The following is a 20,359-nucleotide window of genomic DNA, read 5'->3' as shown; positions in this document are numbered from 1 at the left end:
GCCAGAGCCCTCAACACAGTTTCACACTCATGCAACTCAACGCCTGTATACATCCGTTGCAATCTGTTATGGATCCTGGCCAAACCCCCCCCACCCACACTTTCCCTCATCACCTCCCTTTTAATGAAGACACATTTGACCCTCCGCTTTAAGTCCAGCAATCCCAGCCCCCCCTTACTTACAGGTAACATTACCACATCCCTCTTAATCCAATCACAGCTCGAACCCCACAAGAATTTAAAAACCTTCCTAAGTATGTTCGTTATTGCTGGCCCAGTTAATGGGAACACGGCTGCCACGTGCCATACTTTGCTATACAGTAAGATATTAACAACAATGGCACGCTGCACAAGGGTCAAATGATAAGGTCGCAATGCACCCAAGCGTCCCTGAATCCTTTCTACCATCCTAAGCGAGTTTTCCATGCGTGCCACAGGTAGATCGTCTGCATAAATAAGACCGCAGATTTTTAACGAATGCACCTGCCTCCTCACAACTGCACTACCCCAATCAACCCTACCCGCCCAAGCTCCTAACCCCATGACCATCGATTTATCTGAATTTACCCTCATACCAGTTGCCCCTGCGAACATTTGTACTACCCCGTCTAATGTGTCCATTGACATCCCCTCCCTGATCAGAACAGTTGTATCATCCACATACCCAATTAAAACTGGCCAAACCCTCGCAACCTCACACCCTGGTCCCTCTACGTGACCCATACGCTGCTCCATCAATCTATAAAAGGGGTCCTGTACGCACGCAAACAATACTTGTGACATAGGACACCCCTGCCTAAGTCCCCTACCCATTACAATCTTCCCACCCAATCGACCATTAATCTGTACCCTCGCCATTGCACCTCCATACAACGCCTCAACCCAGCCCACTATTTCTTCCCCAAACCCCTGACCCCTGAGGATGGCTTTCAATGCTTTCCGATCCACTCTATCGTATGCCCCTTGCCAATCGAGCGCCACCAAACCTCCCTCCCTCCCCCCCCCTTTTGCCTCCACGAAATCCCTAAGTAACCCATGCCCCTCCACCATAGACCTCCCTGGCAAACCAAACTGAGTTTTTGATACTACCCGCCCTACCACACACTTGACCCGATTTCCCAAAATCTTCGCAAACAATTTATAATCTGCGCATAACAACGAGATCGCCCGATAATCCCGAAGCGTATGCTGCCCCTTACCCTTCGGTACCAATACAACGACAGCCGTTGCCTGCTTCTCACCCAGCTCACCTCTCTCCTTCATGCAATTTAATAACCTAACCAGAAAATGCCTCAATAATTCCCAATGCTGCTGATAAAACTCTGCCGGGAGTCCATCAATTCCCGGTGCTTTGCCCTTTCGCATTCCACTTAAAGCCCTCCATATTTCCCCCTCAGTTATTTCCCCACCCAGTGCTTCCCTATCACTGTTACGCAACTGACATACCACACTCCCACACACCTGTTCTAAAACCCCATCCTCTACCCCTTCTCGTTGCCAGTACTTCTCATACCACTTGTCAGCAAACGCCCCCATTCCTTCCGTAGCTTGTATGACCTGCCCCTCCCTGTACCCTCCTATCGATTCATGAACCTCCAACCATGGAATAGTCATTGCCTGCTGTCTTTGTTTCTGCCTACGCAATACGCACGATGAAGGTCTATCGCCCCATAACACCTCTTCCACCCCCGCCTGTACCCTCACCGCTTGGAACCTCTCATCCTGTACCTCACGCAGCCTCCCTTTAATTGCCATAATTTCATCCATTGGATAAGTGCCCGCCACCGCCCCCCTCGCATAACAACCCCGTAATCTATCCTCCAAATAGTTAGCAAGCCCATATTTTAAAGAATTGATACGTTTCCCTTCCTTTACGTAATATTGCTTAATCCGTTCTTTAGCCACACCATCCCACCACATCACCACATCCTCTACCCCTTTTATCTCTGCACGTAACCCCTCCCACAGCGTCGCAAATCCCTCTATCCCCTCCTCATCACCTAACACACTTGTATTTAATTTCCAATATCCCCTAGATATACCTGCTAGTGACTCCCACGCCACCTCTGCTACTACCGCCCGATGATCCGAATAAGCTACTTCTATTGTACGGAAAAATGTCAACCCAACCCCTTGAGATATATACAGCCTATCCAACCTAGCAGCGTAACCCCGTCTTACAAAAGTGTGCTCTACCTCCCACGCCCCTCCTCCAACCGCATCCCGCAACTGAATATCCCTCAAAAGATCTCGCAAGGCCGCCGACACGTGCCCCGCCCCTTTTGGTTCCACGTCAGCCCTCCTAATAACGCAGTTCCAGTCGCCACCAACGATGGCCACTGCAGGTAAACCACGTAAGAAGAAAACTAGTTCTTCACATACAAAATCCCTTTTTACCCTCACATCATTTTCCGCTGGTGCATACACACATACAAAGGATACCCGCTGTCCCATCCACCACCCATCCACGCGCAATACTCTTCCCCCTCCCCCCCCCCTCACTTCTTAGCAACACAAACGGGCTTGCCTCCCTGATCAATATACCCACACCACCTTTCAGACGTGCAGATGGCAGAGTCATGACCTGAAACCCCTCCACCTCGAGCACTCTTCCCTCCTTGAAATTGTGTTCTTGCAGGAACACTACATCCACCCTATATTTATACAGAAACATTCGAAACCATTCCTTCTTCACACTATTACACAGTCCATTTACGTTCACAGTCATACACCTAAGGCCTCTTTATAGTTTCCAACCCTTCCTCCTCTCTTCATTCATCCCAGGGCCTCCTGCCCCAGAGCCAGCACAAGGCTTCACACCATCAACCCCTCCCCCTTTTTTGCGATGCCTCTTATCGTGACTGCTTCGACATTGCTCTTCCTTCCTCCCAGACCTCTGCGCCGGCGTCAGGACATCATCTGAGTCTGACGCCGCCGCTCTCTTCCTCGTGATGCCCTCCACTTCCATGTTATCTTCAGAGGTTCCCTCACGATGAACCTCTACCTCCACCACGCCCCGTACCACAGCACACGGCGACAACTCTCTCTTACTAGTTGGCCCGTCAACCCTGCTATGTTTTTTATCCTTACATTCCTCTACAGGCACCGCCGTGTCTCTCACCAGCTCAGGAACAACGTCCACTGCAGGCGGTGTCAATGTCCTTAACACTTCCTGAAGCTCTTCCTCTAGAGCCTGCACCTCCTCCTGCACTTGCACTTCTGTACTTTTCCTGTGAGTAGTAACAGATCCTTTTACATCACAGCTTACCTCACACATGCCATTCTCCTCTTTGGAATCCTCCACCTCTTCACTCCACAAGCGCCCAGGCCCTTGCTTGCGCACTGGGCTCTCAACAGCTATCACGCTGGTAACTGGTGCTTCACCAGTTTGCGCTGGCGCCCTCCTCAGCTTCACGCACTCTGCCGCCATATGGTCGTACGCCCCACATATTCTGCACGTACGTCTCTGTCCGGCATACGATACCATAACTTGCGTCCTGAAGTCCTCCAACACGACGTAAGACGGTATGGGATGTCTCAGAGTCATCTTCAGGGAAAAGGTACCCTCCGGACGTCCCATGTAAGCACCTGCCGTCCACTTGCCCTTTTGTGCCAGATGTACGGTTCCATATGTCTCAAAAACACTCCTTATGTCAGCCTCATCTGCCTCAAATGGGACATTACGTATCTTAACCCACGTAAAGTGGCGAGATACGTCGATCAAACGCACCTTCACAGCTGGAGTAGCGTCAAGACTCACGTCTTGGAACCTCGTCACCAAAGACTCATACACGGACGTGGAATTCAGTTTGACGAAGATTCTATAAGCCCCATTCAGGGCTACACCATACACCTCATCGTCCTGGATTCCATAGGTCTCCCTAATGATTGTTGGGAGTAAGACTTGCACTGAAGAGGGTGAAATCGCCCCACGAAGCAGCTCAATACCTATGGTATTTACGCGCCTCCTCACACTCAGCGCCATGTTGATACAAGGTAGCTCGCCTGAACAGCAGAGGGGTGCAGCGCACAACCTCACTCGACCATGGTCAGGCAGCGAATACTCTCTGAGTTGGGGGAAGAGGTTGTGTAGCTGGCAGGTGACAGTGTTGGTGACACAGGTGTGTAGCTGGCAGGTGACAGTGTTGGTGACACAGGTGTGTAGCTGGCAGGTGACAGTGTTGGTGACACAGGTGTGTGGGGTTGACCACTGGTCGTGTCGGTTCTTAATATGACCCCAGCGAAGAGGTCATAAAAGGAAAACCGAATTTGAGCAATTACAGCCCAGGTGGCCGTCGACAGATGTGGATTTAGCTCTCTCAAGGAATCTGGAAATCTGCCAAATCTTCAGATCAACTATATTGGCCAGTATGAATAGGTAAGATTCGTCAGGAAACAGAATATATGATGACCCACAACTGGAGGTTTTGGTCATCTGACAGAGACCTTCCACTGGCTTACCCCTCCACCACTTTAAAAATTATGGTCGTAATTATAACCATTGTTTCAACCAACCAAAATATTAATCTGGTGAGTAATCTAGTACGTTCTTTATATTATTAATTGAATACTGATTTACATCTATATATAATTACCCAAATAACTCGGGTCAAGTTTATTCAGGTATACATAAATAGTTACATAGATTATCATACATAGCAGAATATATGTAGACAACCTGGGATATCCCAAAAAAGTTAGTGACTTATTTCCACTGGGATCCTTAAATTTCCACTGGGATCCTTAAATTTCCACTGGGATCCTTAAATTTCCACTGGGATCCTTAAATTTCCACTGGGATCCTTAAATTTTCACTGGGATCCTTAAATTTTCACTGGGATCCTTAAATTTCCACTGGAATCCTCAAATTTCCAGTGGATCCTCAGATTTCCACTGGGATCCTCAAATTTCCACTGGGATCCTCAAATTTCCAGTGGATCCTCAAATTTCCAGTGGATCCTCAAATTTCCAGTGGATCCACAGATTTCCACTGGGATCCTCAAATTTCCACTGGGATCCTCAAATTTCCACTGGGATCCTCAAATTTCCACTGGGATCCTCAAATTTCCATTGGGATCTTCAAATTTCCACTGGGATCCTCAAATTTCCACTGGGATCCTCAAATTTCCACTGGGATCCTCAAATTTCCAGTGGATCCTCAAATTTCCAGTGGATCCTCAAATTTCCAGTGGATCCACAGATTTCCACTGGGATCCTCAAATTTCCACTGGGATCCTCAAATTTCCACTGGGATCCTCAAATTTCCACTGGGATCCTCAAATTTCCACTGGGATCTTCAAATTTCCACTGGGATCCTCAAATTTCCACTGGTATCCTTAAATTTCCAGTGGATCCTCAAATTTCCATTGGGATCCTTAAATTTCCATTGGGATCCTAGGCATAATTTATCAGTGTTACTGATTAATTAGACACATGTGCAACTCTTGGGTATCTTTATTGAGGAAACGTTTCGCCACACAGTGGCTTCATCAGTCCATACGTAGGAGAAACTTGAAGAACAGGAGGAGAATGAGGTAATCAGTCCCTCAACCTTGAGTCGATGTGTTCAGTCCATCAATCTTGAATAAAATTCTATTCAAGATTGATGGACTGACCACATCGACTCAAGGTTGAGGGACTGATTACCTCATTCTCCTCCTGTTCTTCAAGTTTCTCCTACGTATGGACTGATGAAGCCACTGTGTGGCGAAACGTTTCCTCAATAAAGATACCCAAGAGTTGCACATGTGTCTAATTTATCAACATGTCGGTTCCCTGAACCATTCATCTACAAATCAGTGTTACTGCCATAAACTTTTAAATTTTAAGAATTATATGTCGAAATAATAATTTAAGATCCTAAGACGTGTGTGAGACGTGATAAAGGAAGTGGACATGAAGGTGGGACATTGTGAGGTGACCTTAGAGTTCCACTTGACACTGAGATACATCAATATCAGTGTAAATTGTCTGATGTACCAAAGTTTATCCACCATTATGGGCCTGAAATGTTAATTTAGGATATTACCTGTAAATTTACCTGCGTAATTTCTCCCATAAACGACTTAATTTCTCAGAAAAAATGACTTAATTTGAGGGTCAACCATTTTATTTTGTATTATGGAAAATCATAACTTTTACATTAAAGACCCGTCAAGGGAGGTTCCTTGATGCTGGTGACGGGCTCTTGATCTAGGGAATTGGATCTGTGCTCCAGTTTCCTGAATTAAACCTGAATACCTTCCACATCCCCCCCCCAGGCACTTTGTAATCTTACAGTGCTCTGTGGCCAGGCAGCAAAAGCTCTCACGTCACATGGTGAGAGTCCGGGTTCGATTCCCGGCGAGGGTAGAAACATTGGGCGTGTTCCCTTACACTGGTTGTCTATCTTCACCCATCAGTAAAATGGGTACCTGGGTGTTAGTGGACTGGTGTGGGTAGCATCCTGGGACAAAACTGACCTAATTTGCCCGAAATGCTCAGCATAACAAGCGACTCTCACCTTGTACATGTACTTGTAGTAAATAGATATTATTACAGAGAACAGAATATTGATGTCTAGCTGCTACAGTTTGTTATACAAAATGGATAATCTTGCAATAAACAAAATGTCAAGTTTCTGAGGGGAAACTATTACATTTTTGGTTTATAGAAAATGGGAAACATAGCATTAAAGAAAATGGCAAATTGAGGGTAAACTAATACATTTTTTGGATTATAGAAAATGTGAAATATAGCAAAGAAAATGACAACTTTCGAGGGTAAACTACTCCATTTTTATTATAGAAAACAGGAAATATATCATTACAGAAATGACAATTTTTGAGGATAAACGATTCCATTTTTGTTAGACACTGGAGAATTTTGTATTAAAGAAAATAGTAACTTGTGTGCAAACAGCAGAAGCAGAAACTTTAATAGTTTGCATTTAAAGCTTATACTATTGTACATTTAAAGGAACCCTTGTGGCTTCAGCACTTAGTTATGAATGTAATATTACAGTGGAAAGCACCAAACCCATAAGGGCCATACAGTGCCAAGGGAATTGGGAGGTAATAAGTAAATCCAAGAAAATGGAATCCCCATGGCTGGGCTACCCACTCAACTCACACACTGAGGTTCATGGTTAGATCCCCAGTATGAGTGGAAATGTTAAGACACCTGCTGTCCATGTTCACCTAGCAGTAAGTAGGTACCTGGGTGTTAGGCAACTGGTGTGGGTGGCATCCTGGGGGAATGCTAACTTGACAAAAATAATATCAACTTGATCTATATCAAAAACTTTCTAGATATGTTATAATCAAAAAGAAGCACTAAACCCACCAGGGCCATACAGTGCTGCAGGGCAGGGGGTGTTGGTGCACAGAGTAGTAAGATAAGATAAGATTTCGTTCGGATTTTTAACCCCGGGGGGTTAGCCACCCAGGATAACCCAAGAAAGTCAGGGCGTCATCGAGGACTGTCTAACTTATTTCCATTGTGGTCCTCAATCTTGTCCCCCAGGATGCCACCCACACCAGTCGACTAACACCCAGGTACCTATTTGCTGCTAGGTGAACAGGACAACAGGTGTAAGGAAACGTGTCGAAATGTTTCCACCTGCCGGGAATCGAACCCGGGCCCTCCGTGTGTGAAGCGGGAGCTTTAGCCACCAGGCCACCGGGAGAGGATTTCAGAGGTAGTTAGAAAGGGCTGTGTGGAGTGCTAAAGGAAGTATTATCCAAGTTTGTGTAATCTGTTGGTGTCAAAAAGTCAAAGAGGGAGTCTGTATCAAGGTGGTGTCGTCAGCGAGGAGGGAAGATAAAGTAAGGATGTATGAGTGGTGACAATGTTCAAGGTAAATTCTGCATGCTCGAAAGACGGGACAGTCCAACAGAATAATAATATCTTTATTTCTAGAAGTGCATATACAAGGTATACAGACCATAGCTGACATCAATGACATACTACTACAGAGAAAGCTGCCTTTTATGCAGAGCATTTCAGGCAAATTAAGTCAGTTTTGTCCCAGGATGTGACCCACACCAGTCCACTAACACCCAGGTACCCATTTTACTGATGGGGAACATAGACAACTGGTGTAAACACACACACCCAATGTTTCTACCCTGACCGGGAATCAAACCTGGATTTTCTCCATGTGAAGCGAGAGCTTTAGCCACCCGGCCACAGGGCGCCGTGGCCTGCAAACTGAAATTGGAACCTGACAATTCTTAGTGGAACAGGGCACCTCTCCATGAGATACCCATAAGTAAGACAAGTGTCCGATGCGAAGACGGGAGTGTGTTGCCTCCCAACCTCGGCATCGATGACAAGAAGGCCAGAAACCTAAACTTAGTTTGGTAGACTGTAATTTGTTAAGAGTCATATCAGACCAATAGGGATAGAGAGGGCAGGGGGCAATACAGACCCTGGACCCCTGAAAGGCATTCAGGTCCAACTTGAATGAATTGGAGCACAAGTTCAGATCTATAGATCAGAAATAATAAAAGTATTATTCAGAGCTGAGGAGAGGTTGTTGAGGTGGTTTGGTCATTTAGAGAGGATGGAGTAATATAAGATGACTTGGAGGGTATATAAATCTGTAGGAGGGGTAGGGGTTGGCCTAGGAAAGGATGGAGGGAGGGGAGGGTAAAAGAGGTTTGGACATACAGCAGGCATGTGTGAATGTGTTAGATAGGAGTGAATGTAGACTAATAGTTTTTGGGACTTGACGAGCTGTTGGTGTGAGCAGGGTAATATTTTGTGAAGGGATTCGGGGAAACCGGTTAGCCAGACTTGAGTCCTGGAGGTGGGAAGTACAATGCCTGCACTTTAAAGGAGGAGTTTGATATTAGCTGTTTGGAATAACATCTGAACTGTTGTATCTGGGCACCTCTGCAAAGACAGTGATTGTGTGAATGATGGTTAAAGTGTTTATTTTCTGGGTCGCCCTGCCTCAGTAGAAGACAGCATATGTGTTAAAAGAAAAAAGTCATGAGAGGCTACTAAAATGCCGGGAGCAAGGGGCTAGTAACCCCTTCTCCTGTATAACTTACTAAATTTAAAAATAAAAACTTTCATTTTTCGTTTTAGGTCACCCTGCCTCGGTGGAATATGACCGACATGTTTAAAATACAGTGGACCCCCGCATAACGATCACCTCCCAATGCGACCAATTATGTAAGTGTATTTATGTAAGTGCGTTTGTACGTGTATGTTTGGGGGTCTGAAATGGACTAATCTACTTCACAATATTCCTTATGGGAACAAATTCGGTCAGTACTGGCACCTGAACATACTTCTGGAGTGAAAAAATATCGTTAACCGGGGGTCCACTGTATACATCATTACATTAATGTTACACAATACTGGCAATTAGATGAATAAGACACATGGGCGACAATTATCTTTAATGATATCAGTAAAGATAAGATATCAATGTCAGGCACAGTTTACTTATCTAAAAGTATTACTGCAGTGATCTACACCTCTGAGTATCAAGTCTTACCGGTGAAGACGACTTACATTATATACCTCCAACACAGAAGGCAGCTCTTATATTATATACTCCCAACACAGTGTATGCATAAATTATATTACTGTGTTTAAAGAAATTTTCAGCAATAAATGATTAAAATTTTTTTTAAACGTTCTATTTTGTTAATGAGTGTTGCTCATACATGCCGAGCCAGGGACAAATAGTCATGTTACTAAGTGCTATGGTGGGATATGGTCAGTTTGTTGAAAGAAGAACAATTAGGTGCTAAACCCACAGGAGTCATACATGTTCATAGTTTTACTGAGTACCGAATAAGCTCAAGTAGTTATGTAAATGCGTATGTGACTACAATTCTGTCCACGACTGTGCCTATACCTCGTTTTCATTTTCCACACGAGCACTGAGCAGTGTGCTCGTGTATCGGGTACATATTTACACACCTTTCAGTGAACATTTACAATAAACACACTGGAGCTATGTCAGTGACAAGTGTTGTTAAAATTACAATGCAAAAATATATACACATCTATTTTCTGTCATAACTGCAAAACTTCAAGATAATATTTTTTTTTTCAACTCGCTGGCTGTCTCCCACTGAGGCACGGTGACCTAAAAACGAAAAATGTATGTTTTTCCTTTTACATAAGGTAATTTATACCAAAGGGTTACTAGCCCCCTACTCCCAGCATGTAAGTCGCCTCTTACGACACACATGGCTTACGGAGGGGAAACATATTTACGATATGTATCCTCTTAATGATCTCTTGCCGTAACTCTTACAAATTATAATCATAGTTAAGCACTAAACCCACAAGGGTCGACTCTTACAAAGCAAGTTGTTAGTCTTCATGGTAAAGAGAAGTTTTCCTTCTCTAGTGGATTGTGAGTTATATCCCCATTGTCGTAGCTTTACAGACCTCTTCCCTGATCACTTCTCAAGTCTTATTACACGTTGGCTTACATGCGGCCAACAGTAACAGCATGGCTGATCAGGCTGATCCACCATGAGGCCTGGTCACAGACCAGGCCATGGGGGGCATTGACCCCCAAAACCCTCTCCAAGTATACTCCAGGTATACACCTCAAGCATCAGAATAATTATGTATCATTATTTAGTGGGTCCTAACTTGCACTTTTCCGACTTCTGATGTTTTGCATTACTGACGAGGCACTTTGAACCAAATAATAACAAACATTGATCTATAGTTTCGATGCTTTCAATTATTTAAAAAGAAATTTTAAATATATTTCTCTCTTTTTTTTTTTTTAACCACATGGATTCAAATTTTTTGGTCACAAATTATAGACTTATTTGATTTTCTTAAGGTTGAATTTTAAAGAGTATTAGTAAATAAGAGAATCCAGCTGCTGCCTGTACTGTGTACAGGCAGCATCTGGTTCAGACATAGATGTCACGGAACTGCAGGAGGATTCAGACAAACTCAATTCGTGGTCAGAAAAGTGGCAGATGCAGTTCAATGTAGATAAATGCAAAGTTCTGAAGCTCAGGAATATTCATAACCTTAGTACTTATCAGCTGAATAATGTTGAAATTCGCCATACAGAATGTGAAAATGACTTGGGTGGGGAAGGGGGTTATGGTAAGCAGCAACCTTAAACCATGACGGCAATGCCTAAGCATACATACTGTACACTCTACAGTACTGTACACACTACAGTACTGTACACAGTATAATACAGCACAGTACATGACTCTCAAAACCACCATGGGGACTGCAGTCCCCATGTGCAAAGCTCTTTATTGATAAATACGTACTGTACTATCATAAATAAAGCCTGGAATCAGCCTAACTGAAATGAATACAAAGTAGAAATGCAAGAAGCCTACTGTATAGGCCAAATGTTTCACAATCAAGATGCCTACCTGCTGTGTATGTGTCGTAGGTACCTACGTGTTGCACGTGTCGTAGATACCTACGTGTTGCACATGTGTCGTAGGTACCTACGTGTTGCACATGTGTCTTATTACAAAATAAAAATAATGAGATCTTGAAAAAAAAAATGAATCTAGATCCTAGTCCAAGAAAATGTGAATCAGATAATTCTTTATGCTAATTTATATAAATTTTTCTTTTCGACACACTAGCTATCTCCCACCGAGGTAGGGTCACCCAAAAAGAAGAAACGCATTTACCATCACTCACTCCATCACTGTTTTGCCAGTGCTGCCATGTATTCTGGTCATTAGTTTTGTTTATGCATAGCCATATGTCTTAAAACAATAATAATTCTGAACTTTATTGCAATATTCAACATTACATATGTTGCCCCCCATACATTGCATGTTGCTAAGTTTGTGAAATTTGGATAGTGCTTATACATAACATGACCAAGTTAATGGGGTGAGGCAAGTGTTACCACTTAATAGTTAAGGGGTAGTGCTAATACTGCCACCTAAGTGTTAAGGGGTGGTGCTAATATTACCACCTAAGTAGTAGTGTATCTCCCGTTCGTATGGAATAGTACGCCATTTCTTGCATATCATTATCCATTGGAATTTCAAACGTCTTTCCACCCTGAAATTCAAAGAGAAAATTTAATTATATTTACTGATTTTTAATATATAAATTTCCTGGTCAATTTTATTTTTGTTGCATTGTTTATACCAAATAAAATCCTTAACAGCAGAAATATAGAATTAAGAGGTACTGTAGTGTATAAGTAACTAAAATCACAATATTAAAAACACAGTGGTACGTCAAGTTTCGAACAGCTCCCAACTCGAACAATTATGTAAGTGTATTTTTGTAAATGCTTTTGTAAGTGTATTTTTGGGGGTCTGAAACAGACTAATCTAATTCCCATTATTACTTATAGGAACAAATTCATTCGGTATCGGCACTCGAACAGCCTTCTGGAACGAATTAAGTTCGTAACTCGAGGTATCGCTGTACTGTAAACGTTAATGGTACAGCCTCATTAAGAGTATGTGTAAGATATTTTTGGTCGCCATGTTAATGGAGAAGAATCCTTCGTAAGTCATGCGTGTCATAAGAGGTGGCTGTAAAAAAAAAAAAAAAAAAACTTTCATTTCTTATTTGCTTGGTCATCCTGCCTTGGTGGGAGACGGCCGGCATGTTAAAAAAATATATAGAATGGATATAAATGCCTTAAAAACACAGGATAACTTTATCATTCCTCTTTCTATCAGAATTATTTCCTTTCAAAAAACTCATAATGATTTCATATGGGACAAATTTAGATATGACATCTAAGCTGTCGTATCTGGGCACTTCTGCAAAGACAGTGATTGTGTGAATGATGATGAAGTGTTTTTCTCTTTTGGGTCACCCTGTCTCAATAGGAGATGGCCGACGTGTTTAAAAACTTAAAAAAATACATAGGCAGAACAAACTGCCAGTCAGTATGTAAATGTTGGATGAAGTGGAACATACCATTGTTTCTAGTTTACTAATAAATGTTTTTGTACATACGTATATGGTACTTTCATGTAACAATTCTAATACACTGAAATTTTTTTTCACGAAGATTTGCTCTCAATTCATATGAAATTTTTGCAAAACCATTAAACTGATAAGAAGCTTAGTAATTTTGTGCAAAAGCTTCCATACAAACAACTAAAATCTCCAAGCTTTTCTTTCTTTCAACGCACCAGCCATATCCCACCGAGGCGGGGTGGTCCAATAAACTATCAAAACTTTGAGGCCCAGTCCCTGGACCCATTATGTACCTCTGTAATCTTTTGACTACCACCCACAGGATGGGTATGGGGTGCATAATAAACATATTAAACTAACTGGTCCAATAAGGAATATAAAAGTTTCTCTTTATAAATTTAATAATGTATACAGAAAACGGGGTTACTAGCCCCTTGCTCCTGGCATTTTAGTCGCCTCTTACGACATGCATGACTTATGGTGGAACAATTCTGTTCCACTTCTCCATGGAGATAAGAGGAAATAAACAAGAACTAGTAAGAAAATAGTAGAAAACCCAAAGGGGTGTGTATATACAGCGTCTCCTCACTTAGCGACATACTCGTTTACCGACGCCTCGGACTTACGACGGGCTCTCTGACCAGCGTGCATGCCTAAATAATGTGTATTAGAGCTGATTTCCTCTATCCTGTTTATTACAATATACAGTACACTACTGTACAAGCATTTAAAAATATACCAGAAATGTTATAAATAGTGCAAAGGTGATGTTAAAGAAATATCAAAGATAGTTGACACAAACCCACTACCATTATAGTATGCTCCTCATTTAGCGACAAATTCGTTTATCGACGCAGTATTAGGAATAGAACTCCATTGTTAAGTGAGGAGAGGCTGTATATGCTTGTACATGCATGTGTAATGTGACCTAAGTGTAAGTAGTAGTAGCAAGATGTACCTGAAATCTTGCATGTTTGAGACAAAATAAGACACCAGCAATCCTACAATCATGTAAAACAATTACAGGCTTCCGTTTTACACTCACTTGGCAGGACTGTAGTATGTAACAAATAACAAAAAAAGGCACAATACCGTGACTGGAACGATACACAAATAACCCGCACATAAGAGAGAAGCTTACGACGACGTTTCGGTCCGACTTGGACCATTGACAATGGTCCAAGTCGGACCGAAACGTCGTTGTAAGCTTCTCTCTATGTGTGGGTTATTTGTGTACGGTAGTATGTACCTGTGCGGCTGCTGTCTACCAACGTACTATCTTTTTACATTTAGTAATTTATACAGGATGTGATGTTACTAGTTCCTTGCTCCTGGCATTTAGTAATGTATATAGGTGTTACTAGCACCTTCTCCTGTATAAATTACTAAATTTAAAAAAGGAAAACTTTCGTTTTTCCTTTTAGGTCACCCTGCCTTGGTGGGATATGGCCGGTGTGTTGAAAGAAAAAATATATACAGTCTCAAAGGATTCATACACAATAAATTTATGAATTACAAGGAGACCCAACAAGCATGGCTTACGGAGGAAGGATTCTTCCCCATTCCCCATGGAATGGTCCCTTGGTACTGTTATTTAAAACAATTCCCATGTTTACCTTCACACTAGAGTAACTGAGCCTCACTGCAATTGCTGGATTGATTTTGAAATGCCTTTTAAGCATCATTTTTACTTTTGCCACCTTGGTCGTCGGCAAAAATGGTTTGGTAAAAGGTTCTCTCTCGGGATGATCAGGGGTGACAACCTTCAACTCAATCTTGAGATCTTTTAGTTTCTGATGTTTCTGGTTGTTGCTGCTGGTCTCATCCATGGGTGGCCCATGAGCTGGAACATAACACATTAAACTAGATAACACACATTAAACATGATAAGACAGTGCTGCTGGTCTCATCCATGGACAGCCCATGAGCTGGAACACAACACAATACAAACCTTACTAACCTAATCTTACATTTGCATGACAGGATGGTAGTTCCTGCCTGAATGGTTGGAACCAAAAGAAAAAATAAATAAAATATATATTTGAAAGAGAAAGATTTGTGTGAGAATAAATATACTGAGAGATGTAAAAAAAAAAAAACTTGCTAAAATAAAACAGTACACAGTTAACCTGCATTTAAGAGAATGCAACCTATGAGATTGAACTTAGAGACTGAAACGTTGTCACGTTTCAGTCTCCTAAGTTTGAGTTATTTGTAAACTGTTCCAGTCACAGTACTGTGCTTTATCCTTTCTAAAATAAAACTGATTTCTCGATTCTGTAGAATTATTTTGCTTACTTTTTACAAGCTGGGCATACATAGGATGCTTTTGGATGAAGTCTTGAGTGAGGTGATCAGTGCGGGCATCTTCGGTGCCCCCGCTGCTGAAGTACTCGTTACTGAAGGACTTCAGGTAAAACAACTCGCAGTCTCTCTTCTCCTTCAGCGTTATTCGTGCCCGATTTAGCACCTATAATGATACACCTGTAAGCATTAAGCTGCTGCACTTAGCATTATGAGCAGCTACACTAAGATATCTAAACCGTACCATGAGTGGGGTTAGAACCCGCGATCGGAGAGTCCGGAGTTTTGAGATTCCCTGATCATGGGTTCTAACCCCACCCATGGTATGGTTTGTTTGCAATCATGTCATTACAATTTCATGAGTCATCTGGGTATTTATTCTGTAGATGTTTGGCAAACCAGTGGCTTTATCAGTACAATAGAGAAGACTGGAAAGGTAGAGGATAAGGTAATCAGTCCCTCAGTCTAGCAACAGGTGTTCAGTACCACAGTCTTGATGAATCTAATTACTGTAGTCTTGAAAAATCTGATTACTGAAGCCTTGAAGAATCTTGAGATTTATCAAGGCTGGTACTGGACACCTGCTGCTAGATTGAGGGATTCTTTACCTTCTACCTTTCCAGTCTTCTCTACTGTATTAACGAAGACACTGGTCAACAAAACGTCTCTATAATAAAGATACCCAGATGTTAAAAGTGTCTAATTTATCATCTTGTGGGTATTATACACATCAGTAATATACTAAGACATAAGACAGTCAACTTTTTTATAAAGCTCTATATAAGTGAATTTTTTGTAAATGCGATTGGAAAATTGCATCCAAAATTGAATAGGATGTGAAAAGTCTTTCTTCTTCTTCTTCTTATGACCAGAGCTTTGGTAAGATGGGTAAGGAAGAAGGATGGGTAAGGAAGAATGATGGGTAAGGATAGAAATATTGGAAAAGGGTGGGAGGGGGGAGAGAGGTAGGATATAAAAGGTAAGTGGCCCAACCACTTTGGTGTAATTTAAAAAGTGTATGTGAGATAATAAGATATTCTTAAAGGGGTATAATGCTAACCCATCAGAGTCACATAGATATAACAGATATATAAGTACATGACTCTGAATTGGTAGTAAATATACAAGTTGCAATTGCCTTTTTTTTTTTTCGATTGCACAACGGATATTTAAGCGACAATGAAGGCAATAATTTCCTGGCCAGTTTATAAAGAATTACTTGACAATGTCTTCTTACAGGTGGTGTCCCACCATAGTAAATATAGCATAATTTTTACAGTAGATTGTTATATAAGATGTCTCCCTAATTGGGGGCGATGATTTTCTCAGTAAACATAGAAGGGTTCTGGTGTTACCCAATCTTCTTCATCAGGGAGGTTGCTCAATATTATGGGTCGATGGTAATCATCTTTATGGATAAAACGACGGACCCTCTGTGGGAGAGTCATTCTTTGAGTCCTGTGAGGAGTATTGATGATATAATCCGTGGTATTTTCAACTTGTAGAGGATGTTCTCTATCTGGCATGTATAGTTCTTGCATTGTATAGAGTTGTTTCTTTTTCAGGGTGTCAAGGCATACATTTAAAGCGGTTATATCTTGTTGTACGTGTAAATCTGCCATTTTAACCCTTTCAGGGTCCGTCCCGTAGATCTACGGCTTTATGTTCAGGGTCCAAACCGTAGATCTACGCCATGAGCTCAGCTCACTCTGATAAACTGTGAGTGGTACATTTGGGCCTAGATATGAGAGAATACATCTATGTGGTATGTGTGCACCACATAAAACAGATCCTGCAGCACACTGTGTATAATGAGAGAAAAAAAATGAAATCATGATTTTTCGATTAAAACAGCAACTTTGCAGTGTTTTTTCGTATGTTTTTTATAGTTGTATTTGCAATTTCTTGGTCTCATTTGATAGAATGGAAGACATATTACAGAAATTGAGATGATTTTGATTGGTTTTAGCACTGGAAATGGCTTGAAACTGAGCTCAAAGTAGGAGAAATGTTAAATTTTTGCCGATATTCAAGAGTAAACAAACGACCTCATACGTCTAATACACGTCAGCTGGTGGGTCTAATATACATTCACAAATATGGTGATGATATTTATACAATTATTACAGTATTGCATAACAGTAAATCTTCTATTTTTTGGTGTGAATAAAAATTCATTATGTGAATAAAAAATAAAAATGGAATTTATTTGTAAAGCCTCAAAACATAACTAATGAACAGAGGAAATGTTAGTTTAGTGCCAGGAATGCCTACATTATTCATTCTGGACCCTATTTTGAAATTGGAATATTTTGAACTTTGTGTTAAATTGGCCAAATTAACAATTTCCGATCACTTTATTTTGTAGTTGAATCAGTTGACTTGGCGATTTCTTGTGCTCAATCGATAGAATAGAAGTAATACTAGTGAAATAGCTAAGAATTTGGTTGATTGGAATAATGTAATTGGCCTAAAATGGGAGTCAAAGTCGGCAAAATCGCCGATTCGTAAATATCGCTGACACATCAAAATTCGCGAGAGCATAATTTCGTCAATTTTCCACCAAATTTCGTACTTTTTGTTTTATTACCTTCACAAAAAGATTCTCTACGATTTCATAAGAAAAAATAACAAATTTTTTTTTGAAAATTCTTGGACACTGGTGCGTGACTCCAGATTTGGGCCTTGGACCCTGAAAGGGTTAACTCTCTCTCCTCCTGGTACCCGTAATGAAGCGAAGAGCTCTATTCTGGACCCGTTGTAACCGTAGCATGTTGGTCTTTGTTGTTAATGTCATTGGGACACATGGGTATTCGAGTATAGGTCTTATTATCATTTTATATAGATGTTTTTTGACATGTGGAGGGGCTTGATTGAATCAAAAGAGACTGCTAAGACCGGCTTTGGCTATGTTGATCTTTTTAGTTACATGAGATGTTGAGTGGAGCAGTCTGTCTATTTCATATCCCAAGATCTTGTTAGGGTTTCTAATGGCTACAGGTGTACCTCTGATGGAGATACCCCCTTTATCTTCAATGGTTGATGCAAAACATCCTATCGTGCTAACAAGGACCTTGTCAGGATTAGTCGTAATTCTCCATTTCTTTTCCCAATTAGATGTTCGACGAAGTTCAATATTCGTTTTTTCTATGACACTCTCATACTTGCATTTTCCTGTTACCGGAGTTGATGAGACGACATGGATAACATCATCTGCAAACTGTGTTATAATTGTATCATTAAACTCTATGTGAATGACCTTACTCAACCAAATGTTGAAGAGAATTGGACTAAGACAAGAACCTTGTGGGACACCCACTGTTGGTATAAAAGGCTCTGTCTTTCACGTACATGCAATTCAATTTTCGATGCTTTTTCAACTATGGGCAACCTGGGTTTTCATACGCCCTAGTTTGTATGTAAAACTATAGTTATTCTCTATAAAATGTATTTTTTGTTAATATTTCCCATAAGAAATAATATAAATCCAATTAATCCATTCCAGACACCCAAAAATATTAACAAAAAATACATTTTATAGAGAATAACTATAGTTTTTCCGTTTTTTTTTATAAAGTCGGACTCGAGTCCTGGAAATGGGAAGTACAATGCCTGCACTTTAAAGGAGGGGTTTGGGATATTGGCAGTTTGGAGGGATATGTTGCGTATCTTTATACATATATGCTTCTAAACTGTTGTATTCTGAGCACCTCTGCAAAAACAGTGATTATGTGTGAGTGTGGTGAAAGTGTTGAATGATGATGAAAGTATTTTCTTTTTTTTTTGGGTCACCCTGCCTCGGTGGGAGACGGCCGACTTGTTGAAAAAAAAAAAAAAAAAAAACTATAGTTTTACATACAAACTAGGGGCATACGAAAATCTAGGTTCCACTGTACACATACTTAAAATTGCACCATATTATAAAGTCCAAAAAATGTGCTATTTAAACAGGTTTAAAAGGCTAAAATCAGCTGTGATATACGTATAACAAAGCCGGATTATTGGAGCAGCCCAGCCGGGTAGCTGCCCGGGGCACTGACCTATAACTAGTGCTAAAAAACACAAAGCCAGAAAAAAAAAAACTTATAAAATACAGTGGACCCCTGGTTTATGATATTATTTCATTCCAGAAGTATGTTCAGGTGCCATTACTGAACGAATTTGTTCCCATAAGGAATATTGTGAATTAGATTAGTCCATTTCAGACCCCCAAACATACATGTACAAACACACTTACATAAATACTTACATAATTGGTCGCATTGAGAGCTGATCGTAAAGCGGGGGTCCACTGTACTGTTTACTATTAAAAATTACATAGGAAGGAACTTAAAATATTGTCACATTCAGTGCTTGAAAATAAAGTATATAGTATACAATTTATTTTATTACGCCTTGGAGACAGTCCGAAACAATGCCATAATATAAGTCTACCCAAGGTGTCCAATATAGAAACAATATAGATCGATATAGAAATAGTGTATCATGCTGAGATAAAACCATTCCCATTACTAAATGTAATACTGTTACAGTGGACCCCCGCTTAACGATCACCTCCCAATGCGACCAATTATGTAAGTGTATTTATGTAAGTGCATTTGTACATGTATGTTTGGGGGTCTGAAATGGACTACTCTACTTCACAATATTCCTTATGGGAACAAATTCGGTCAGTACTGGCACCTGAACATACATCTGGAATGAAAAACTATGATTAACCGGGGGTCCACTGTATATGTTTTTACCTCATTATTGTCTAGTTAATGATAATCACTTCAAATACCTAACTTTCATATCGGTATGCAATTATGTATATTAAAACGTACAGCTCCATAACCTGTGTCAACATAGAGTAAGAATTAGTATTAGTCTGCCCGAAATGCCTAGGCATGCTTGTGGCCTTCTTGGTAATTAATTTTATAATATGTAAACCACACATTGTAAGCTCTGCAGCGAAATGTATTTTCATTTTCATCTCGGCCCAGTACTGGTGCATGAGACAAGTGAACAACACTTGTGTATCTTGAGTGGATGTTTCACTCCTGAAGAGTGAAACATCTCTCAAATAAAGATACCCAGGTGTTACACCCAGGTGTTACACCCAGGTGTCATATGTATCTTTGATGTATAATAAATTTAACACCTATAAAATGCCT

General features: G+C 41.0%; 2 protein-coding genes across 5 annotated transcripts in view; one reads left to right on the top strand and one right to left on the bottom strand.

The window, feature by feature from the left end:
* Positions 1–4,145: 4,145 nt before the first annotated feature.
* Positions 4,146–20,359, top strand: part of Nt5b (5' nucleotidase B) — a 226,901-nt gene continuing 210,687 nt past the window's right edge. Inside the window, exon 1 of one of the 2 annotated variants that reach the window (XM_053795598.2) lies at positions 4,146–4,377. In XM_053795598.2, coding sequence (XP_053651573.2) covers positions 4,370–4,377 — 8 coding nt within the window. In that variant the 5' untranslated portion in view covers positions 4,146–4,369. The remainder of the gene's footprint in view (positions 4,378–20,359) is intronic. The other variant, XM_070105030.1, reaches the window with a different exon arrangement.
* Tbce (Tubulin-binding cofactor E) overlaps positions 8,901–20,359 on the bottom strand; it is a 34,535-nt gene continuing 23,076 nt past the window's right edge. For 2 of the 3 annotated variants that reach the window (XM_053795599.2, XM_053795600.2), the window contains exons 13-15: positions 15,198–15,369; positions 14,516–14,742; positions 8,901–12,017 (exon numbers count right to left, since the gene is read on the bottom strand). In XM_053795599.2, the coding sequence (XP_053651574.2) occupies positions 11,922–12,017; positions 14,516–14,742; positions 15,198–15,369 (495 nt within the window). In that variant the 3' untranslated portion in view covers positions 8,901–11,921. The remainder of the gene's footprint in view (positions 12,018–14,515; positions 14,743–15,197; positions 15,370–20,359) is intronic. The other variant, XR_011394725.1, reaches the window with a different exon arrangement.

This window comes from Cherax quadricarinatus, chromosome 96 (assembly GCF_038502225.1).
Source record: "Cherax quadricarinatus isolate ZL_2023a chromosome 96, ASM3850222v1, whole genome shotgun sequence".
Taxonomy (NCBI): domain Eukaryota; kingdom Metazoa; phylum Arthropoda; class Malacostraca; order Decapoda; family Parastacidae; genus Cherax; species Cherax quadricarinatus.
This window is presented reverse-complemented; position numbering and strand designations above follow the sequence as displayed.